Here is a 24908-nt window from a genome sequence, read left to right as displayed (position 1 = left end):
TCTGGCCCACAGAACTGTGAGACAATATATTTTCGCTGCTTCAAGCGTCATGGCTTGTGGTGCGTTGTTAAGCAGCCCCAGGATTCCAGTAGTTGGAAGGAGGGTTTTGAAAATTGAAATCAAACCAGGTCATTCCCCTGCTTGCCACCCTCCCATGGCCCCAGCTTCCCTTGGAATGAAACCCAAACTCCTCACGGAGTCCCGTCCCTTCGTCTTCCCCGTCCCCCTTCCACCCTCCGCCTCACTCCATGGCTCACTCTGCTCGTCTTCTCGATGCTCCTCAAAGGCACCGAGTTTGGTCCAGCCTCGAGGCCTCTGTACTGGCTGTGTCCCTACCATGGATGGCAGACAGGCCCCTCCCTCCCTCAGGTCATCAGGTTGCCTCCTCAGAGAGGCCTTCCCTCACCACCTGGTTTATCTGCAACCCATGGGGCTGGCACACCCCGGACTTCCTGATCCCAGCGTTGATGGATACAGGTGCCCCAAGCAGTTCCTGAATGCTTCTGATGCTGAAGGGTCTCTGAGAATTCCAGAGAGAATGGCAAGGCCCACCCCCAGAGCCACGAATCTCACTGTGGTTTCTTCACTTTCCGTCAGGAGGTGCTGCCTGGAGTCCAGGCTCACCTGGCTCAGGGGACCTCTGCCCACCCAAAGGGGACAGGGCTGAGAGAGAGACCTGGCAGGTACAGAGCCTGGGCCCACCTCCCTTTGGGATGGAAATCCTGCCCAAGCAACCCCCGAATCATGGGGCTGAAGCTCTATTTGCTTCGATGTCCCTTTAACACACGAGGCACAGTCCTGACTCAGGGCCTTGGCACATGCTGCTCCCGCTGCCTGCTAATGCTTCCTCATCTTCAGGTCTCAGGCCAACTACACTCACACCCTCAACCAGTGCCACCTGCATGACCCACCACACATCACCACTCTGGTGTGATACTTGGGCCCAATATGCAGTAGGCACTCAATAAATGCTCACTCCGGTGATCATTTCTGACCCTCTGAATCTTATACCTCTTTCTGAGTCAAAACACTGCTGATCCCAAGAAGGGCCTTGGCCTTCCCCAGGCTGAGAGCCACCCTTCCGTGCTCCCCCCGCCCCAGACAGCATCCAGACTCACCCCGGGCAAGGTCTTCTGTTCGTGCAGAGCAGTCTGAGCTTTGATGGCAGAGTCCCTGGCACAGTAAGTGAGGAAGGCACAGCCTGGAGGGGAGAGGAGGGAGTGTTAGGAGGAAAGGATGCTGTACACCCATTGCTCATTCACAGCAGCATAGTTCACAGCAGCCAACAGGCAGAAACCACCCAAGTGTCCATGGATGGATAAATGGACAAACAGGGTGAGCCATCCACATAGTGGGATAGTATTCATTCTTTTAAAAAGGTAAATAATGACACGGATGGACCTTGAGGACATTTTGCTCAGTGAAGTAAGCCAGGCACAAACGGGCAAATGTTGTAGAGTTCTCCCTATAAGAAGTCCCCAGGGAGTCCACTCCATATAGACAGACAGTAGACCTTGTCAGGGGCTGGGGGAGGTGGATAAAGAGTTCATGTTTAGTGGGGACAGAGTTTCAATTTGGAAAGATGAGAAGGCCGAGAGGAGGATGGTGGTGATCGTTGTACAGCAATGTGGATGCACTTCATGCCACTGAACTGCACACTTAACAATGGTTAAGATGGTGAATTTAACATGATGTGTATTTTACTACAGTAAAACAACTGGGGGGAAAGGAGAAAAACACGTTAAAATGGTAGATTTTATATTGTGTATTTTACTACAATTAAAAGTTAATAAAGAGGTCCCCGAACCGAAGTCACCTTTTGCTGGGGGCAGAGAGGGAGTGGTGGAGGGAGGGAGGATGCAGGAGCAGTGGTTCAGCCCCCTCCACTTCCCAAAGAGTGAAGCAGGGAAGGGAAGAGAGGAGACCCAGATGCTAACGGAGTCCGTGGCTGACACGATGAAGAGCCTCTTAGGACAGCGGCTGGCCAAGCGGGGTCAGGGAGTGGGCAGAGCTGCTGGCCTGTAGGGAGAGGACGATGGGGAGAGGCCCCAGCACTGTGGTCTTGGATGGGGCCTGCCCAGTCTTTGCCTCAGTTTCTCCCAAAGAGAATGGTCCGAGAGTGCCTTCTGATGGACCCACCAAGGGGGCCCAAGCTCCAGAGGGTGTGTGGTTCAGCGGCAAAGAGCAGAGCCAATCAGGAGAGGCCCTGAAGGTGCCCAAAGCCAGCGTGTGATTGGGCAACATCCTGGGTTGGGGCGGGGCTGCCAGGTGTTGAGAGTCACAGAGCAAGAAACATTGAGCCAGAGCCAGAGACAAAGAGAAGCAAGGAGAAAGAAATGCCCAGAGAAAGACCAATGAGATCAAAGATATTTTGAAAGATGTTTGCAGAAGACGGGGTGTGGGTTGCAGGCAGGTGAAAGACCCCTGGGATGGACTCCGATGTCTGGGCCCAGAGCTGGGCGTTGCCTCGCTTCTGTGGTCCTTGTTTTCACTGCCTGTGAAATGAGACCATCGTTGGACCCTGTGTCCCCCAGCCCCAGCTTTTCCCCTCATGGTCCCTGTCTCTCTGCTTCCCTTCACTCCTGACTGCCCATGCAGAGCTCTCGGCAACAGCTCTGGGTGCCCACTTCTGCTCCAGGCAGGAGCTAATTAAAGCTGTGTCTGCCAGGCGATGCTGACCACAGTGGCTGCTCCCACCAGCTGGGCTGGGTGGTGGGGAGGAGTGTCTGCCCCAAGCCTGAGACATCTCTTGGAGCTCTGGGGAGAGGGCACCAGGCAGAGCTGAAGACAGGCGCTAGCATTTTAAGAAACATTTGTAAATGTAAAATGGTACAGCCGCTGTGGGAACAGTTTGGCAGGGCCTCAAAAAAGTTAAATGTAGAACTACCATATGATCCAGCAATTCTGGGTACATACCCAAAAGAATTGAAAGCAGGGACTCAAAAGAGATATTTGTACACACATGCTCACAGCAGTATTATTCACAATAGCCAAAAGGTAGAAGCACCCAGATATCAACAGATGAATGGATAAACAAAATGTGGGATATACAGGTGTCCCCCCAAAAAATATATATACCCTTTAACAGCTAATAGCTCAATGTTGAAAATGCAATGTATTTTAATAAGCACTGCCTTTATAATTATTCAAAGTATGTGTACACACTTTTGGAATACCCTATATGTACAACAGAATATTATTCGGCCTTACAAAAGAAAGAACTTCTGAGCCATGCTACAACATGATGAACCTAGGGACCTTGTGCTCAGTGAGCGTATGATTTCATTTTATGAGGAGTCACATCCATAGAGACATGAAGTAGATGGTGCATGCCAGGGGTTGTGGGTGAGGATGGAGAATTAGTGTGTAATGGGGATGAAGCATTAGTATTAAATGCAGTTTTGCTGGGGGTGGGGGAAACCGGGTACAAGAGTTTCAGTTTTGCAAGATGAAAAGAGTCCTGGAGATGGATGGTGGTGATGGGTGCACAACAACGTGAATGTGGGTGATGCCACTGAGGTATACACTGTCAAATGGTAAATTTTACCACCGTAAAAAATTGTAATTGGTATACATTACAAACCTCCTCCCCCACAAAGGGCAGCATCTGTAAGGGTGCAATTAAATAATTATGAAGTCATGTGGTCATCTCACAGACCCAGAAATAGAACATGGAAGCCACCAGAAGCCCCACGTTCAACTCACCCTATGACAATCTTCCAAGAAGTGGCTGCGACCCTGGCCCTTGTGATAACCAGATCATGCTTTCATTGTGGTTTCCCACACCTCATGCGTCGCTCATCATTGTAGTTGAGGGCTTCCCATGTTGAATGTATGTAAATGAAATCACAGTGCATGTCCACTTTTGTGTCTGGTTTCTTCCGCTCAGCTGTGGATGCTGTGTGTCTCGGGGATCAATTCCTTTCTATTTCTGTGCAATATTTTATCCTATTAATATGTCACAAATGGTTATCCATTGTCCTGTGGGTGGATGGCACTTAGGCTGTTCACTGTTTGGGGCTATCGTGAATAAAGCTGTCATGGATCATTCTCACATATGTATTTTTTGATGCACAAAGGCAGATCCAGGAATGGGATTGCTGGTTATAAGGTTGGTATATGTTTAGCTTTAATAGATTATTTCAAACAGTTTTCCAAAGTGGTTGCACCCACATATACTCCCACCAAAGGGGTCTTTAAATCTTATTAGTGCTTCTTTCTCATTAACTCGGGTTTTCCAGCCTTTTAGGTGTTAGTGGTGAGTGTGCCACTATATTTCATTGAGATTTTAATGTACATTCCTGGATTAATGACCCTAGGCAACTTGTTGTTTTTTAGAGGTTCCTTATATATATTGTGTGTTTATCTGGTTTTGTTTCTGTGTGATGCAAACATCTCTCAGTACATAATCTATCTTTCTGTTATTTTCCCCCCCTCTGTGTGTGTTTCTATATTTTGAATTTAATCCCCAAATGTCTTCAGGGAGATGATAGGAGTTAAAATACCTAGCCCTGTCCTGGCTGGTACTGCCTAGTTGTCAGAGCATCAGCCTGCTCACTGAGGGGTCACGGGTTCAATTCCTGGTCAAGGGCACGTATCTGGGTTGCAGATTCAATCCCCAGCCATCGTCAGGGCACGTGTGGCAAGCAACCAAGTGATACGTCTCCCTCACATCTTTTTCTTTCTCTCTCCCTCCTCTTTCCCCCCTCCCTCCCATCCTCTCTAAAAAGCAGTGGGAAAAAGTATTCTCGGTTGGGGAGTAACAACAAAATATTATAGCTAGCCCTAAAACCTGAGAGAAATTAGGCATGGCTGGCAAGAAATCAGGCTGCAACGGATGCAAAATTAGGGGCAGCACTCTTCCTCCTTGGGGCCTTCCTTGCCTGTGGAGCCCCGCCTGCAGAACATGCAGTGGTCTCACCCTGGAAGGGAGGGACCAGAGCAACCTTCCATGTCTCCAGCCTCTGAGTCTTGCTGCAGGAGGAAGGAATAACCCAATCGCGTGTCGCTGTCCCTGGTGCTGAAATGGCTCCCAATTCTCTTGGCCCAGTCTCTCCTGGGACTCTTCGTTTTTCTTTTCTAGTTGGTGAAATGTGTGTTTACCCCTTTCTAGATATATAGAGCCTCGGCATTCAGTTCCTGATAGGGTTGAAACGCTTCCCTAGCCCCCAATTCATCTGTTGCTGTCCTGACTGCCAGGACCTCAGAATGTGATCTCACTCAGAAGTAGAGTCATGGCAGATGGAATTAGTGAAGATGAGGTCATGCTGGATTAGTGAGTCCTAATATAACACAACGTGTATCTTCATAAGAGGGAGGAAGTCTGGACACGAAGGCGTGCACACAGGGAGAAGGCCATGTGGACACGAAGGCAGAACTTGGGTGATATCCTCAATCAAGGGGCAGGAAGGACTGACAGCAACACTAAGGCTGGGAGTGGGGCCTGGCTTGGATCCTCCCTCTCAGTCTCAGAAGGAACCAACTCAGCTGACACCTTGATTTCAGACTTCCAACCTCCCTTTGAGAGAAAACACAGCTCATCCAGTGCCCACACTGGGTGAAGCTTCTCCCTCTGATGCCAGCCCTGGCCACACCCACACCACACATCGGCCCCATTGATGACGTGGAGCCTGGGCTAGGAGTCAAGCAGCCCCTCCCCAAACTGGCTGAACCCTGAGGGGTTAGCTGATCAGTGGGGCAGGTAGAGAGGGCAGCCCACCCTGCAACAACTGACAGCCAGAATGCTGAGCACTTGACAATTATATGGTTCCTTTTACACCCGCCTCCATTTTCAAAGCTAGAACCAGAGCTGATCTTGGGAGGGTCAGTCCCCACAGATCCCTTGAAAACCAAGGGCAGAGTTGCACCAATGCGGGGGGGGGGGGGGTCATGGGAGACAAGAGATTTCCTCCATGTATGAAAGTTTCCTGCCCAGCTGGTGTGGCTCAGTAGTTGAGCATCAACCTATGGACCAGGAGGTCATGGTTTGATTCTAATTCGGGCACATGACCGGGTTGCAGGCTCAATCCCCAGTAGGGGGTGTGCAGGAGGCAGCCAGTCAATGATTCTTTCTCATCATTGATGTTTCTCTCTCTCCCTCTCCCTTCCTCTGAAATCAATAAAAATATGTTTGAAAAATAAAATTTCCTAATACAGTAAGTAACTAGACATGCCTCATCATGGATCTCCTTATAAGGAGAGGGCTCCCCATCCCTGAAGCTAAGCAAGCAATGGCTCCACAAGGAGAAACCTTAGGGTCCCTCCTCATGCCAAGATCCTCTGCTCTCTGCTCTGAGATCTGTTCTTTAGCGATTTCGTGTTGAAATTGTAACAACAATAGTCAACTTCCACTGAGCACCAGGCATCTGATGGGGGCATGCCACCCATATCAGTCCTCTGAATCCTCAGACTAGACAAAGATAATGGTACTATTATTATCCCCATTTTACAGATGGGGAAACTGAGACACCAGCCATTGAGTCATCTGCCCAATGTCACAGAGCAACAGGAGCCAGAGGTTTCTGAGTTTCAGAAAACCACAGCACCCTGGGTTGCTTAAGTTGCTAAAGCTTGTTACGCTGATTGAATGGCCTAAAAATGTTTTAGAATGAAAAGAAAAGGATAGTTTTTCCTTCTTACTATTTATAATGCTTATTCTTATGCATAAGTCTGGGATTTTTGTCACTTCCTTGGAGACTGACCCTGGCTAGCCATGTCCAGCACACCCATGCTCAGCCTCTCACTGACGGACAGTCTTTGGCTCATTTCTCCTCAACTCAGTCACCCCCACCCCCTCTGGTAAGCCTCACCACCCCAACCGATGTTGGGTGAGGTACCTCACGGGCTTCTCCTGTGCCTGTGTCCCCCTCTCCACTCAGTCATGCTGTAACTGCCTAGTCAGGTGTTATTGGCCCACAAAGGACTGTGGGCATGCCAAGAGTGGCGACAGTGAGTGTCCAGTCACTGACATGCCTCCAGGGCCCAGCACACAGAGTGTGCTCAGTAGAATTTGGCCACTAATAATGGCTTCAATCCTGGTCCATCCCCATCATCTCCCACCTGGACAGGGCAGTTGCTTCTGCCCTGGTGCCCCAGCTTCTATCCTGGCCCCCAATCTGTATTCCCTACAGCAGCCACCAGTGGGTGACTGTGAGCACCTGAGTTAGGTTCTGTCCCCCTCTGCCCACAGCCCTCCAGGGATCCCACCTCCTTCAGGGTAAAAGCCCAAGTCCTCCCTGAAGCCCACACGACCCTGCACAACCTGCCTCTTCCACGTCCCACCCTCGCCTCCTCTCTTACTCCCCTGATTACTCTGCTCCAGGCACATCGGCCTCCTCACTACTCCTCTGCCACTTCAAGCATGGTCCTGCCCATGACCTTTGCACATGCTGTTCTCAAATGTACTTCCCCAAACCTTTTCATGGTTCACTCTCATCTCCTTCAGGTATTGGCTCAAATGTTACCTCCTTAGCAAAACCTTCCTTGAGCCCTAAACCATCTCCCATCCTGTTCTTTATTTCCCAGTGCCCTTATCACCATCTCACATGCCATATATTCTATTTGTTTAGCTCTGTCTGCCCCGCTGAACTGTAGCTTCCATTAGGAGTGGAGTTTTTATGTGTTTTGTTCAATGCAGGCCTCCAGGACCTAAATAATGCCAGGCATGCAGTAGGTGCTCAATAAATGCTTGTTGACTAACTGACTGAATTTATTTTGTTTCCAAACTGATCCTCTAATATCAAGACCACTTCCTTGAGGGCAGTGACCACATTTGGTTCATTTTTATTCCTCCTTCCCCCCACCAGACAACATTTTCTGAGCACCTGCTGTGTGCCAGCTTTGCTGGGGAAACAGAGGCAGGAAAGATAGGCTTGTTCACCTTCTCTTTGATCCCCAACATCTTCTCTCCCCAGCCACGACCCTAACCATAACTCATTGTGTGAACCCCCATCTCAAATCTCTTTGATCCCGAGCCCCTGCGCACGGCACCTCACATTCTTGGTCCTTAATCTCAGCTCTGTGATCTAGTGGCTAATCTGGGTCCAATGACTTTGGACCAGCCACTTAGCATCACTGAGCCCCACTTTCTCATTCATAAAAGAGCAGTCATAACACTATCTATTAATGATTATAGGAGATCCTGCCTTCTGCTTTGGGGCCACTCTCCATCACGTGCCTGCCCCTGGCCACCCTCTCCCCCTCTTCCTTCTTTCCTCCTCTCAATCTGAGACCATCACCCACCTCACTAAGAGCAATGGGCTGATGGGCCCTCTCCCCTATTCACTGTCCCTCCCCCCACTTATAAACATATCCGTTCCCGTCCAAGAGGGCAAGGCTCCAGGCTCAGGAATCATGTTCCTTGACCCCTCCACTGGGTGCACCATTTCTTGCCTGACCTTTTACCTCCCTGGCTGCCACTCCTTAGCCTCCCTTGCCTCCTTCTCCACTGCCCCAGCCTCCCATGTTGGGACTTTTCAGGGCTCTTCTGGATCCCCTTCCCAGATCTCTTGCCCACAGCCATCTTAACTCCTCCCAGGATTTTAGTCACCAGTGATTCACCCATCCTTGCACACATCCATCCATCTGACCATCTACTTATCTACACATCCATCCATCCATCCATCCATGTACTCATCCATCCATCCATCCATCCATCCATCCATCTACTCATCCATCCATCCATGTACTCATCCATCCATCCATCCATCCATCCATCCATCCGTTTCTCCACCTGTCCATCCATCTATCACTTATCCATTGACCCTAGAGCAATGACTTACCCAAACAAGTCGCAGTCCCTGTCCTCAGAGAGCTTATGCCTCAGTAACAATCACTCCCAACCAACAGGACCATTGCTATGTCAGTGTCTCCCAGATCCAGCAGCCCCTCCCTCTGGCCTTGGTTCCCTTCATTCCCAGAACAGCCAGCCTCCCGGAAAGCTTTCATCATGAGTCTACATCTCACAATCACATCTCTTTCTCTGCCTCCTCTATCATTCTTCCCAAGTGGCCAGGCACAGGCTGGGAGGTGGGATGCCTGGCTCTATTGCTGTGTGACTTGGTGCTGGGTGTTGGCCCTCTCTGAGCCCAAATTCCTCACCTGATGCATGTGGAAGAGGGGAACCTGGTTCTCTAAGAACCACTGCAACCGGAACACATTCTGTTCCCTTATATTCCTCTCTTCCTACATTATGTGGACCTCCATTTTATCCATGCAGGTGTGCAGGAAATGGGCATATTCTGAATAAGGCTGGGAGGCTGGTGAGAGGCTGGTGGTGGCACTGGAGGGTAATAAGACATAAAACTCCCTTTCCATGCAGGACTAACTGAGATCCTCCACTGCTCTAAATTCTTTCATGGCTCCCAAGTGCCCTCAGGAGAGAATCCAAGCTCAGTTTAGCATCAAAGGCTCTTCAGGGTCCAGTCCATGCTGATCCTCTGGCCTCATCTCCTGTGTCTCACTTAACTCCTCCTCAACTTCAGCTGGGCCCCTTCATACCTCCAGGACTTTGCAAACCCAGTTCCTTCTGCCCATATCCATAAGGACGGAAACATCCATCTAGCTGACTCGCTCCTATATTTCACACTCATCATAGGGCCCAGAACACTAAGTACTTCTGTTAACAAATAAATGAAATGTTTTCTCCACTTGACAAGCTCTTATTAATCCTTCAAAGCCCCAGTTAAAATGCCCATCTTCCATGCAGCAGGATTTCCTGTTTCCCTATCCAGTTCCCTCAACCCTATTTCCGAGATAACTCCTGAGTCCAACTCTAATGGCAGAACTTCTCAGAAGAGACTTGCTACGTAAGCCCCACATCAGAAGGGGGCTCTGGGGCTCCAAAGGCCCTTTGCTCCTCTCCCACCAGGACAAAAGCTCCATCCTCCCCACCTGAAGCCACCAGAATCAGTGTGCCTCTGGGCCTTTGTGCATGCTGTTCTCTCCACCAGGAATATCTTCCTCCCTCACCAGATCTTCCTTACACTTCAGGTCTCGGCTTAATCTCGTAATACGCCCAACTGCCACTGGCCAAGCATGAACTCTGTGCCAAAAGCGTTAACTGCCATCCCATCCTCACCTTCCCCAACTGCCCTGAGATGCGAGGCAACTCTGGCCTCTCAGTTCCATCGGTGACAAAGCTGGGGCTTGGAGAGACCAAGGTGCCCGCCGAGCCCACATAGCCGGGAAGATGCAGAGAAGCCGACCCATCTTACTGTTAAGCTCTTAACTGCTCTCCCACACTGGCCGCCGCCTCCAGGAAGTCCTCTTGCCCTCCACACATTCGAGGGCAGAGCCTCCTCTAGGTTCTCCCTACAGGTGTGTGTTTCTGCCATCACAGCCTTGACATCAACTCTGTGTCCCGCCCCCCTCCCACCAGACTGGTTCTGACCCGAGGAGGGGTCTGCGGGGGGCATCTGTCTGTTGTGTCCAACATTGTGTACCAGGCCTGGCACACAGCAAGTGCTCAATAGTCCTACGTGTAGTAATGGATTCACGTATTGCTCACTCCCATAGAGATTCCCGTGCGCGTGAAATTCCAGCTGTGCTCAAATAGGGCCACACAGTAGGTGCTCCCTTAATGTCCTCTGCCTGAAGGAGGGCAGAAGAGATTCACCTTGTAAGGCCCCAGGGGCCTCATAAAAGCCTGTTAAATCAATGAAGAGTGGGCAGCTGGGGAAACAGAGGCACAGAGCAGCCCACTTGCCTCAAAGCCACATGGCCAGTCCCGGTGGCTTCTGCTCAGCCCCCTCCCCCAGCCACTGCGCCCTGCGATGCCACAGGGAAAGGACTCCTCCCTCCGTCCCCCTCCCCAGGCGGTGCCTGCCAGCAGCCCAGCCCGCTGTCTCCCTGGGGCTGGCACGTCACACTCGGAATCTCACGCCTCTGAGCTCAGCGTGCTCCAGCCTCCCCTTCCGCCACCGAGCAGAGCAGCTGGTGCTCCCATGGAAACCACAGGCCCCCCTAAACCCCCATACTACACCGGCCCCCCTCACAACCTCCATTTTAAGATAAATATTGTCATTAACATGCAAATGCATATGTGATTACCATAAAGGGGGGGCCACAAGGCAGCGGCCGGCAAACCCTATCGCCAGGACGGGCATTAATATTCAGCCCTGATTAAGGAAGAGGGACACCTCAGGGCTCCTACAGGCACCCAGCCCCCTCAGAGCGAGGGGGGTTGGTGGCTGTCGACCATCAGGCTACTGGAAGGAGCTGATGGCTGGACACTGGCCACTGCGAGCCTAGTCCAGCCCTCAGTTCCTGGCCTGAGCTCCTGGCTGGGTGGTGGTGCTCACAATCTCCCTCAGGGAGAGATCCAACAGGAGCCTGAATGTGGACGGAAGGACGAGACGGTCGTGAGGATAATGACAATGCTGGAGGGTGGGGGGCACGGTGACCTCAATGGATGTTCTGACTTAACGTCATTCTGGCCCTTTCAGCTGACCTGATGCCCAGCCTCATGGGATTCTCCCAGCATCCAGGGGCCCAGAAGGCTGGGCGAAAGGGGAGCTTCTCTCCACCACTGGGCCCAGACCCCTCACACCTGCCGCACTCCTAGGCCACGTGGAGGAGTTAGATGGCAGTTGGTTCTCCGGAAATGACACCAGCTGTGTTCTCTGGGAGGTACCTGGTCTTCCCCTCCCCCCTCATCCCATTCATCAATCCACTTCCCTTTGCTTGAGGCCCCGAGAGGGGAAGCCACTGGCCAGAGGCCACACAGGCCTCCATCCCAGCTGTTGGCACTCAGGACACCCCCACCTCCAGCTTGCCTCCCACAGTGAGGTCCCTCCAGCCCAGGACCAGGTGGGACCAGGAGGGGGATCTGTTCTTGACCTGATGGTGCTGGGTGAGGGCAGAGAGGAGAGAAAGCCCCCCACCCTCTTGTTACCCTCAGGCCCTACATCCAGGGCTCAGATTGGCCCAGGGCCCTGTGAAGAGGAGGATGAGGACTGAGTGTCATGGACACCCTGCTTCCTAATTTTAAGCTTCCAAGGAAAGATGGGAAATGGGAAAGACCCTGAACGCCCCTCCCCCCGCCATCTCAACATTCTCCAGCCAGAAAAAAACCAACCCCACATTCATGGGGCCCTGCTTTGTTAACAGAGGGGAAACTGAGGCTCTGGCCCAGGTGAACCTGGGCTGTGGCTCCATCCTCTCGTCTATCTCTTCTCGCTTGGGGAGAGGGTTCCCAGGGGAAATCTGAAAATGAGGAGGGGGCGCCTCTGCAGCCCATTTGCTTCCCTGCCCCAGAGCTCGCCAGCAGCCTTCCAGCACAACATTCAGGGGGCCACATGGGCACCCCCTGATTCCCATCAGAATTTTTCTAGAAATGGGCTCTTCAGACATGCCAGAAAATGACCAAAGCAATGAAGTCAGAGCCCTCTGGAGAGCTGTGGGTTCCTGAGCTGGATTCGTGGGCAAGAGTGAGCCCTCTGTCCTCCTAGGCCACAGTTAGATTTCTCAGGCCCCCTTCTTTTTGTGATGACAGAGTCCAATAAAGGTTAAGGGTGTGGGGGGGTTAAGGGTGTAGGGTATCAGCTGAGGTCTAGCTAAAATGACAGGCCTGGACTCCATCCTACCAGACTCTCATTCATTCATTCATTCATTCATTCAACAAACATGTATTAATGATTGCCATGCTGAAACACCGAGGGGAGGATGGAGATAAATGATTCTGAAATAGGTCATGGGCGCTGGCCCACCCCTAAGGTCCCTCCAGGATCTTGCCACCAGTATTCCATGCAAGCCTTTGCCATCTCCAACCCCAGCCCCCAACAGCCAACAGAAGAGCCTTCAGCACCGCCTCGGCTGAGACTGTGCTTATGATCAGAGTCCAGGGCTAGGGCCACAGTCCCTGGCACCTGTGCCCAGCACGCCACCAGAGAGAGAATCAGGTAGGAGGGAGGCGGGCAGTCCCCCCCACCCAGCCTGCCTCCCCGCTGGATTTGCAGGCCGCCCACACCGCCCCTGTCCACCCCAGGATCTGAGCTCTGCCAGATGGACAGCCCGGACTCATCATCATTGGCCTCAGACCTCAACACATTGCTAACGGATCGGCTAGTTTTAACTTGAGCCAAAGGTGGAGGCAGGGGGGGGGGAGGGCAGAGAGATGGAAGGGGGTTGCTGATCCAAACAGAGAGGGTGGGCAGGGGGGAGGGTAACGGTAGCATTTGAGCCGCTGGAGGCTGGTGGTCCCCCCTCAGCCTGGCTCGGCTCCCTGCGCCCCCCACCCCCCTCTTGCTTTCTTTGTAGTTACCGATTAGCCCGGGGTCCTGGGCATCCGTATGTCCCGGAGGCCAGCTGGCCCTGCCCACCGGCCTGGCTTTGTGAAAATGGCCAAAGCAATGGAGTCCAGAGGCGCAAAGTTCCCCGACGGGGCCTGGGGAGGCCGAATGAATGGGGGGAGCGGGGAGAGGTGGTGGTATTCAGGCAGCTCCCCCAGCAAAGGGGCAGGAAAGAGTGGGTGAGGGAGGGAGGAAGGGTGGGGGTTAGGGGGAACGGGAGGGGAGAGAGAGAGAGATGCTTGGGGGGTGGAGTATGGGAGGTAAAGGGAGATGGGAGAGTAGAGAAAGGGAGAGAGAGAGAGAGAGAGAGAGAGAGAGAGAGGATGCCGGAAGGTGGAGAGGGAGGGAGAGGGGGCGGAGGAGGGGAGGGGGCCAGATCGGATCTGTCAGCTGCACCCCCAGAGGGAGGAGGAGAGGGTGGGTGGAAGGGGGGAGAAATGATGCCGTGGCAGAGGCAAGTGGAGGGAGGTGGTTGGGAGCAGGGGGGGGGCGGGGGGGAGGGCTGGGGGAGAGGAGATGCCGGAAGGTGGGGTGGAGAGAAGGGAGGGAGGGAGGGGGCCGGGGCGCCCACCTTTGTGCATGCCCGTGTAAGGGTCTTTGAGCACCGTGAGCTCATAAATGCGGCCGAACTGCTCGAACAGCGGCTTGAGGTCCTTCTCGTCCAGGTTGCGTGGGATCTGGCCCACGAAGAGCTTGATGGCGTCCAGGTCCTTCATGCCGTCGGGCTGCCCCCCGGGGGGCTCGGGCCCGCTGCTGCCCACCGGCGAGGGCCGCGGCTGCAGGAGCTGCTGCTGCTGCCGGCGCGCCTCGCTCTCCGTGAGGCGGGCCATGACGGGCGAAGGCGGGCGGCGGGCGCGGGACCGAGCCGGCGGCGGCGGGCGGCGGGCGGACTCACAGCTACAACGACGGACGCCGCCTCCCGCCTCCCTCCCGCCCGGTCCCCGCGCCCTCCTCCCTCCTCCGCGCCCGCTCGCTCCAGCATCAGGACCACAAAAGGGCGCCTCCGCAGCGGCCCCTGGAGGCCAGCGCGCGCGTAGCCAGCCCGCGCATTCTGCCCTCCTCACCCCTCAATCCACATCCCGTGTTCTGGAGCCCAGTCCAGTTGGGTGATTGAGGCCACGGGCCCCCGCAAACCCCGCCTTCTGGGTGGGCGACGGCGGGGCTTCGAGCAGCACAGACCTGACTTCCAGGTGTCACTGGCTCCTTCAACTGATAACAACAGGAAAAATCACTAAAAGTAGAGCTTCTCCTTAGCTGGGCTGTTCTTGCCACTTTTGAGACCACAACTCATCAATAACAACGAAAGAACAAGTTCTGATAACACAGGCCCTGTGCTCAGCACTTTTAAGTTGATAACTTACTGAACATATATAGGAATCGTGTTTGCTACATCAACAACCAGGACTAGCATCTTTGTCACACTTGCTATGAGCACACAGTGTTCAAAATAAGTTCACAAGATATTGATGCATTTGGGCAAAGAACTCTATGGACACCATGCTTAAAACTCTCCAAGAATGTCCTAAAATTAAGACAAAGTCCTCTGGGCAGCCCCCAATGTCCTTCACAGCCTGCCCCAGACCCCTCCCTACCCTCGCCTCCTCCCTCTCTCCCCCTTGCTCACTTGCTCCAGCCACAGGGACCTCCTGGCCTTTCCTCCAACACACCAGGCACCACCCTGCCCTAGAGACGTGGCACAAGCCGTGCCCTCCGCCTGAATACCCCTCCCCCAAATGGTGCACGGCTTTCTCCTTCAACCCCTCAACACTTTCTCTGTCCATTCTACCTAAAATTGTCCAGCCACCGTCACCTCATTTCTCAGGCTTCCTTTCCCCTCCATAATATTTATAACCATTTAATGTAATTTAAGTGTAATATATTGTATATTTATATGTTACCGATAAAGTGCAGAGCTCTTTCTAGGCACCTGGCTCTGGGCTAAGTTCTTGACATGCACAAACTCATTCAATCCACATAACAAACCCTGGGGTGGTTACAAGTAAATAAACAAGATACGCTTGCACCATGAAAAAACACAATGAAAGGAGCAGCTGAATGGGTGGAGGGAAGCCTTTAGGAGGCAAACTCAGGGAAGGCTGATAGCAGAGCTTGGACTGGGAGCTGAGATGAGACTGGGGCAGCAAGTGCAAGGAAGCATCCTGGCAGGTTAGAGGGACTTCAAGGAGACTCTAACAGGAAAGTGCCGACTGAGCAAGGGTATGGGGGGGGGGGGCAGTCTACCAATTCTGAATTTAACTTTAATTGCTTTTCTTTATTTTAAAACAAAGACAAAATCAGTAACAATGCAGTGCTGAGCCAAAGGAAAATTCAGTAATACTGATTCTGTCCATTTAAAATGTTGACATTTTATTCATCATGAACTTGGGGAATATTAATTTTAGTTTTAAAAAAATACTGCATTAGCCTAGCCAGCATAGCTCAGTAATTGAGCGTCAATCTATGAACCAGGAGGTCATGGTTCAATTCCCTATCAGGGCACATGCTTGAGTTGTGGGTTCAACCCCCAATGGGAGGGGGAAATTCAGGTGGCAGCCAACCAAGAATTCTCTCTCATCATTGATGTTTCTATCTCTCCCTCTCCTGTCCTCTCTGAAATCAATAAAAATATATTTTTAAAAAAATTGCATTGAAATACTCTTTATCTTGCCTTGGACTGTTTGCTCAGTGGTTAGAGTGTTGGCCTGGGGACCGAAGGAGCTCAGGTTTGATCCCTGTCCCGGGGCACATGTGGAAGACAACCAATTAATGTGTCTCTTTCACATCAATGTTTCTATCTTTCTCTCTCCTCCCTCCTCTCTCCCTTCTACTCTCTCTAAAAATCAATGGGGAAAAATATGCTTGGGTGAAGATTTAAAAAATAATAATATATATAAATAAATTAAATTAAATATCCTTTACCATGATGACTATGTTTTTTGGTGCCCCCTTAAACTTTGCTCCTCAGGTGAGCTCACCCTGGTCCCTGTCCATTCCTCCTAGCAACCATTAAAAGGTAAATACTGTTCTATACCCACATTACAGAGAGGCAAACTAAGGCCCAAGTCACTTTTGCAAGGTTGCACAGTGAGAGTTCTAGGATTTGAACCTAGCCAGCCTGACCCCAGAGCACAGCACACTGCCACCAGCCCACACTCTTTCCCACACTCTAGGCAGCCAAGCCTTGGTTTCTTTATTTGCCAAATGAGACTAGAGAGAGAATAGGATGTAGCCCTTGGCTTCAGGGTGGATTTGATGAATTCATAGGTGAGGCTTAGCATAGACCTAGGACATCCTTAGTGCTCAATAAATGGCTGTCATGACTGTTACAGGCAGCCACCTGCCCATCCCAGATGGGAGCTGGATGCCAGGTTTAGGTGAGGAGCAGAGCCACTCCTGGTCCCTGATTCTCAGCTTGCAGCCCCAGGCTGGGCTGGTGGAGCTGGGCCAAGACAGGTTCGGTCTCCATGGAGACCCAATCAGGATGCTCGAAGCCCTGTGAGCCTCTGATATGCTGGAGAGTCATTAAAAAGAATAAAAATAGTCCGGCCAGTGTGGCCCAATGAACCTATGAACCAGGAGGACATGATTCCATTTCCGGTCGCGTGGGGCAGGTTGTGGGCTCAATCCCCAGTGTGGGGTGTGCAGGAGGCAGCCAATCAATGATTCTCATCACTGATGTTTATCTTTCTCTCTTCCTTCCTCTCAAACTCAATAAAAACATATCTTATTCTAAAAGAATGAGAACTAGAACTCACCAGCCCTCCCGTGAGCCAAAGATGAATTTCTCACACTCTTACTGAGCACACAAAACAAACTGGGGGCGAGGCACGGAGGGTCCCAGTGTAGCCTGAGAGTGACCTCCAGGAATGTAAATCAGCACTCCACCTCCTCAGTGATACTCATTTCTGGAGTTTACTCCCTGACCGGCTGATACACCTCAGCTGTATCAGGGAATAGGTCACAGCAGAGAAAACGTCCAGGGCTGTCTGCTTGGAACCCAGGAGGCCGATTTTCTGACTTGTTATTAGCCAGAGGAAGCCTGGTCAGCTGGGCATCGTTGCAGGAGGCCCGTGGCTTGGGCTGCTGTTACTGAGGCTGCAGCACCGAGGCTGGGGGCAGAGCCTGGGGTGGGAGCCAGGGGCTGGGAGGCTTCCCGGAAGTCGCTTGGCTCCCTGAACCTGTTTCCTCATTCACCTGCCCCGGGGTTCATCTTCCAGAAGAGAGTTTCTCAAAATGCTTACAGGAGCTTGAGTAAGTCAACATTATTTATTAATATTTTTTATTGATTATGGTATCACATAATTGTCCCCATCCCCCCATTCCCATCCCAAACCCCTCCCTACATATGCCCTCACCCCCCCGTTGTCCATGGCCACTGGCCAGGCCCATATGTATGCACACAAGTCCTTTGGTTGATCTCTTCCCCTTACCTCCACCCTCCCCTACCTTCCCTCTGAGGTTTGAGAGTATGATCGCTGTTTCTCGTTCTCTGAGTCTATTTTTGTTCTTCAGTTTATGTTGTTCATCATTTCCTCTAGGTGTGTGAGATCATGTGATCCAAGAAATACCCTTGTAAGAACCTAAACTGCGACAAGCCATAATGGTTATGCTGAGAGGCAAATGAACCAGTCTGTAGTGAGTTCCTTTCTGGGCCAACAGTTCTTTTGAGTCCCAATTTCAATATCAAATAGTTCCTTATGTGTACATGTCACCCATGCTATTTCAGATCTGGTTGGTGGAGAGTAAGTCAATATTAAAAGGAAACGGTGGACAGTTAGGGGTCATAATGTTCTTTATGGAGGAACCACCTGTGGAGGGTAAACAGCACCCCAGGCCACCCACTTGGCGCCAGGAGCATCCCCAGTCATGAAAACTACACATGTCCCCAGACATCTCCCAGGTCCCCCTGGGGCAGGACCTCCGGGAAGAGCTGCTGATGAGCACAGCTAAGGCGCTTGCCTCAGTGGGGGGGGGGGGGGGGGTCAGCAGGGTCCACCTTGCACCTCTCAAACATGTGTGTCCTCCTGGGCATCCTGCTAAGAAAGCAGAGCCTGGCCCAGCAGGTCTGAGGGGGCCTGGGACTGCAGTTCCTAACAAGCCTTCAGGTGTCAGGCGGCAAAGGTCTGGGAGAATGCCCGCCATGCTCCCGGTCTGGCTTTTCACAGCAGGATTCTTAGTTCAGAAGTCGTGGGTGTGGGAAGGAGTGAGCCCCTTGGGAAGGGACAAGAAATGGCCTCTGATCTTTTCTTCTAGGTCCTTCCAATCCCCACCCTCCTATGCCCACACCCTGGCTTTCTGCGTGGGGGCTGAGTAGGGTCAGCAATGGGGTCAGGGTATTGGGAAGGGCAGGGGCAGGGGGCCCAGCCTGGAGCTGCCCTGTGCCAGGACCTCTGCTCTTTGGTGGTCTCTGCACAGCTGGCCTGAATGTCTTCCTGGTCCCTCAACCCTGATGCCCTTTGACCCTGCCCCTCTGTGCCCTCAAGTCCCTCATTGCCCAAACTACCTACAGCTCTTCTAGAATATTCTCAGAAGTTGAAGCACCCTCACCTGCCAAGGCTCAAGATGTGTCCCCTGGGAATACTACCCCACAGTCCCCACCTACCCCAGATGCCTCCTGCCTTCACACACCTACAGCTGCAAAACAGAGAGACCTCTGGTGGCCACACCCCATCCACACTGCTCCCCTCCCCTGGGAGGGGCTGCTCTTCCATCCTGCAGGAACCCCAGTCCGCCTGGATTCTCCCAGGTCCCTGGCCCCACCACTAGGTTTCTCCGATGGGAAAGGATTCCTCGTTGGGTCAACCCCTTGTTGCTCCCTCTCTCAGCAACTGGGTGGGGTTGTGTGAGGTCTAAGGCACAGCGTGGACACCCCTACACCAGCCTGTAAGGGACGGGGGGGTGGAAAGTCCTGTCAGGATCTGGTTGTGCCCCACTCTCAGGGGCTGTGGACCCTTCCCCCATCTGTCCTTGGATGTGGCTCCACTCCTCAGGGCACAGCCTGTGGGACCTGGAGTGGACACCTGTGCTGAGGGCTGATGAATTATCTCCCTGGAAACACAGGAGTGGATGTCTCATCATCCTTGGAGCTGAGTGTGCACCACATTGAACTTGGGTGCTTTTTCCAACGTTAGGATGAAAGAACAAACTCATTTCTGAATGAACATCCCCAGTGTGTTCCTATAACTTGCAATCGAAGCTGCATGGGTTCGTATATTGTAGGATTCTATTTACGTGAAATGTCCAAAACAGGCAAATCCACAGAGACAGGTGGTTGATGGGGGCCTGGTGGGGGTGGGGATAATTGCTGATGGGAATGAGACTTCTTTTTGAAGTAATGGAATGATCTGGAACTAGACAGAAGTCAAGAAACCACCGAATGATATACCTAAAAGGGTTAATTTTATGGTATGTGAATATATCCCAATTAAGTTAAAAAAAACATACACACACACACACACACACACACACACACACACTGTGTTTGAATACCAACTCTGCCTCCTTTTTGCCACAAGACCTTAAGCAAGATAGGTCCCCTGTCTGACTCTTCAGCCTCTGTAAACTGGAAATGAAGCAGATAGGTACTCCAGACAAGGGACAGAAAGAAGAAATCCCCACGTGGCAACCACCTGTGGGGTCTCAGCTTCACAGGACTCGCCAGTGACTGTGAGGACCAGAGGGTGAGTCTGAGGAGGGACAGGCTATTCGCACCCCCTGAACGTACCTCCCCACGCCCAGCGGTGTGGCCTCCACCTGTGCACCAAGAGGCCATGGCTCAATTCCTGGTCAGGGCACTGGCAGGAGGCAGCTGATTGTTCTTATCAATCACTGATGTTTTATTCTCTCTCTCCCTCTCCCTTCCTCTCTGAAATCAATTAAATATATATATATATATATATATATATATATATATATATATATATATATATAATTTTTTTTTTTAAAGAAAGTATCTCCCCATAATGTGCTTATTGGGGGAAGATAGTGACTCCAGTGGAGAGAGCCAATAGATACCCCATTATTCATGAAACTAGGGCTCACACCCTAGGAATACCCTGCTGAGTACACATCATCCGCTTTTATACTTCATTCTGTGGTATGCCCACCCTCCTCTCCTGTAGAATGCATAGGTTGAACCCGATTGTATGGAAACCCAAGTTCTGGCCAGGACTCCTAACAAGGTCATGAGACATGAAAACAGGGAACCATTCCACGGTAAAGATGGCTAGAAAGACAGGACCCCCACCCCCTACCCCTGATGCAGTGCATGATCTGGAATGTTCTTTACTGTGAAGAACACTGTTGGGGACAAAGGCTAATATGAGTAAAGTGTATAATTTGTTGTAACTATTGTATGGTGTCAGTTTTCTGGTCTGGGTGATGTTCTGTGAGGAGGGAGAAGACTGCCTTGGATTTTAGAAAAACACTCTTTGGCAATATTGAGGAGTGAAGGGGTGGAGAGAGACAGAGGGAAAGGAGACAGAGATCCAGAAAGAGACAGAAAAAACAAAACAAAATAAAACTGGTAAAAAAGTTACCATTTGCAGGGTATATGAAGGGTTTAGAAAGTTCTTCTATTTCTATAAATTAGAAATTTTAATAAAAGCATAATATGCTAATTAGACCAGACAAACCAACCACCTTTAGGACATCCTCCTGGATAGAGCTGCAGCAGCAGGGGACTGAGGCAGAGGTGGTTATGGGCGATCAGGCAGGAAGGCAGAGTGCTTAGGGGTGATCAGACAGGCAGGCAGGCAGTTAGGGGCAATCAGGTAGGCAAGCAAGCGGTTAGCGGCAACCAGGCAGACAGGAAGAGGAGTTAGAAGCCAATGGTCTCGGATTGAAAGAGTGATGTCCAACTACCAGCCGGACATCTCCCAAACGGTCCCAGACTGGGAGAGGGTGCAGGCTAGGCTGAGGGACCACCCTGAGAGCCCCCCATGTACGAATTTTGTGCACTGGGCCTCTAGTGTCAAAATAAAAAGGTAGAAAATGAAATGTTGGGAAACATACCCAATTTCTCCCTTTAAAACCATCAAATAAGTTGACTCTCAGCCCAGTGGTCTTGCTGCCAGGCTGTGGGCTGGCATCTATCTTGGACCCCAGCTGCAAGCATCACTATTGCCTTCTTTTTCCCTGGGTCTCAGGTCTCCAGGAGCTGGGCATGGATCAAGGATGCCCTTGCAATTTGGGCCAACGGTGAAGCTTGTGCAGAACCCTCAGAACATTTCTCCTGGTGCTCCACCCCAAGCTCTTGTTCAATTTGCTCCGGATCTTTTAGGCCAAAAGAGGAGTTAAAATCATAGTAACTATCAGAACTGAGATTGAAATGTCAAAAGAAGCCAAGAGTGTGTCCATTGCAAAAGAGATCAGTTATGTGGTCTAGCAGTGGCCAAAGGCCACTAGGAAAGAGAAGGAAAACCAGGGTGTGGAGTTTCCCTGTGAAGAGCCAGGTGGTAAGCATCTGGGGTTTGGCCATCTTCATAGTCACTGCTACAACGGATCAGTCCTTCCCTTGCAGTGTAAAAACAGCAACAGACGATACACAACTGAGTGGGTGTGGCGGTGTGCCAATAAAACTTTACTTACAACAGGCAGAGGGCCAGGCTAGGCCACAGGTGACAGTTTGCTAACCTTGGGTTAAACACACTCCCTCTTCGTGTGCCAAGATTCACCGATAAAGGGTTAAGGTGGTGGGAAGTTAGGTACGAGCAGTGTGCCCATCAGCAGAGGATTGGGTGGACAGTTCAAGGTCCCTTCTGAAGATGGACTACTGTACAGCAGTGAAAGGCTTGGTGTATGTGTAAGTGAAACCCATAAAAGCATTTAAAGCAACATCTAGACTGATATTTGACCAAACAGCTGGGCACCATAGCCTAGTCAAGTTAACACAGAAAATTAACCATTGCAATTGGTAACCTGTCAGTTCATTTCAAACTGATTTGTGGATTCCTTGCAATCCCAATGAAAATTAAGGCTTAAAAAAAAAATCCAGGGCTTTTTAAAACACACACACACACACACAATTGACAGGCTGATTTCAAAATTCATATGGAAGTGCAAAGGACCTAGAATAGTCAAAACAACTTTGAAAAAGACCCAAGTTGAAGGATTCACACTACCAAATTTCAAGACTTATTCAGAAAGCCACAGTGATCAAAACACTGTGGTACTGCCCTGGCCGATGTGGCTCATCGTCTGGGCATCATCCTGTGCACCAGGAGGTTGCCGGTTTGATTCCCAGTCAAAGGCACGTGCCCGGGTTTCTGGCTTGATCCCCAGTAGGGTGCGTACAGGAGGCAGCCAACTGATGTTGCTCTCTCACATCAATGTCTCTCTCTTTCTCTCTCTCTTTCTCCCTTTCTCTTCTTCTCTCTCTCTCTCTCTAAAAATCAAGAAAACGTGTGGCATTAGTGAAAGGATAGATATATAGATCAATGGAATAGAATGTAGTCCAGAAATTGATCCAGACACATTGGCTAATTGATGTTCAAAAAAGTGCAAAGGCAATTCAGAGGAGAAAGGCTAGTATTTTTCAACAAATGGTGCTAGAACAACTGGACCTCATATGTAAAAATCTAAACTTGTTCCGTATTTTGCAAAAAATATATATATATATATATATATATATATATTGATTTTTTACAGAGAGGAAGAGTTAGAAACATCGATGAGAGAGAAACATCCATCAGCTGCCTCCTGCACACCCCCTACTGGGGATGTGCCTGCAACCAAGGTACATGCCCTTGCCTGGAATCGAACCTGGGACCCTTCAGTCCACAGGCTGATGCTCTATCCACTGAGCCAAACTGGTTAGGGCTGCAACATATTTTTAAAAATAGCACAAAGTGGATCATAGATTAAAATATAAAACTTAAAACTATTACACTTTTAGAAGTAAACAAAGAAATCTTTGTGACCTTGGGTTAGGAAAAAATTTCTTAAGCATGACACCAGAAGCATAATTCATAACAGAACAAATTGATATACTGCACTTGATAAAAACTAATAACTTTTGCTCTTTGAAAGATACTTAAGTCAATGCAAAGATAAACCACACATTGGGAAAAAATATTTACAAAGATATAGCTGAAAAAGGACTTGTATCTAGTATATATAAAAAAGTTCTCAAAACTTAATAATTAAGAAAATTCATAAACAAAGGGCAAAAGCTTTCAACAGGCATGTCACCAAAAACATACCAAAGACGTGGATGACAAATACAAATATGAAAACATCAGTCAATATGAATATGCAAATTAAAACAATAAGATATCACTATTCACCTATAAGAATGGCTAAAATGTAAAAGACTGGCCACACCGAATGTTGGCAAGGATGTGGAGGTACTGGTGGCTGGAACATAAAATGACACAATTATCTTCGGAAAAAAGGTAGAAACCCAGAATGTGACCCAACCATTCCACTCCTAGGTATTTACCCAAGAGAAAAAAAGCAAATGTCCATACATTCAATTTATATGTTTATAGCAGCTTATTGGCAATAGCTGAAATTTGGAGACAACCTAAATGTCCCTCAGCTTCTGAATTGGTAACAAATTGTGGTCAAGTCCTCACTTAGTGAATCAATAAGTTCTGTGACTTTAGCGAAATGACATACAATAAAACCAGTTTATTACAGGCTAACTGATATAAACAAGAGTTCCTGGGCATCTCAGCCACAGTTATAAGAAAAATTTGTGACTGGGGAATCTGTTATTTTGATTGTATTCGATTAGTGGTCCATAAAACTGTTTTAGAAGTTTTTAAAAAAGAGATTAAAATGCAAGGTAAGGACAGTATATTATCTAAATAAAGTGCTTAAGCCATACAGAAAAAAAAATGCTGAATATTGTCCCGTGTATTCATAAATATGTACATAATCACGGTTTTTAAAGAACAAGGAGCCCTGGCCTGTGGCTCAGTTGGCTGAGTGTTGTCCCAGCACCAAAGGGCTGCCGGTTCTATTCCCCGTCAGGACGCATGCCCAGTGGCAGGTTTGATATCCCTGGTCAGGGTGTGCATGGGAAGCAACGGATCGGTTTCTCTCTCACATCAATGTTTCTTTCTCTCCCCCTACCTCTCTCTAAAATCATTGACAACTGTTTTTTAAAGAATTTTAAAAACAATGACAAGGATATGGACACTGAGCTATACTTTTGGGCAGATGGGGGAGAGACAGATGATGTCTTATTGTCTTTTTTTAAATATATTTTATTGATTTTTAAAAAATATATTTTATTGATTTTTTTGCAGAGAGGGAGATAGAGAGGCAGAAACGTCGATGAGAAACATCGACCAGCTGCCCTCTGCACACCCTCCACCAGGGATGTGCCCACAACCAATGCACATGCCCTTGAGCAGAATCGAACCCGGGACCCTCCAGTCCACAGACCGACGCTCTACCACTGAGCCAAACCGGCTTCGGCTGTGTCTTATTGTCTTTTAAACAAAGACCCCTGGAAGACATCCAAGACTCTGGTTGGGACCCCCGTGGGGTCCTAGTGGAAGGTACAATACCCTCCTCATAAGATGGTTTTGGCCAAACTGTTTGCTGCCACCCAGGGCTGACGGGGACTTAAGGTGATCATGGGCACCAAGGGAGCCCAAGGAACAATCT

General features: G+C 50.2%; 1 protein-coding gene across 10 annotated transcripts in view; it reads right to left on the bottom strand.

The window, feature by feature from the left end:
• Positions 1–14259, bottom strand: part of CELF5 (CUGBP Elav-like family member 5) — a 40517-nt gene extending 26258 nt beyond the window's left edge. For 2 of the 10 annotated variants that reach the window (XM_045589052.1, XM_036459822.2), the window contains exons 1-2: positions 13861–14255; positions 1119–1201 (exon numbers count right to left, since the gene is read on the bottom strand). In XM_045589052.1, the coding sequence (XP_045445008.1) occupies positions 1119–1201; positions 13861–14119 (342 nt within the window). In that variant the 5' untranslated portion in view covers positions 14120–14255. Of the gene's footprint in view, positions 1–1118; positions 1202–13860 lie in introns of all 10 variants that reach the window. The other 8 variants (XM_036459819.2, XM_036459823.2, XM_036459824.2 and 5 more) reach the window with 7 other exon arrangements.
• Between the last annotated feature and the right edge of the window lie 10649 nt (positions 14260–24908).

This window comes from Pipistrellus kuhlii, unplaced genomic scaffold (assembly GCF_014108245.1).
Source record: "Pipistrellus kuhlii isolate mPipKuh1 unplaced genomic scaffold, mPipKuh1.p scaffold_m20_p_30, whole genome shotgun sequence".
Classification (NCBI taxonomy): domain Eukaryota; kingdom Metazoa; phylum Chordata; class Mammalia; order Chiroptera; family Vespertilionidae; genus Pipistrellus; species Pipistrellus kuhlii.
This window is presented reverse-complemented; position numbering and strand designations above follow the sequence as displayed.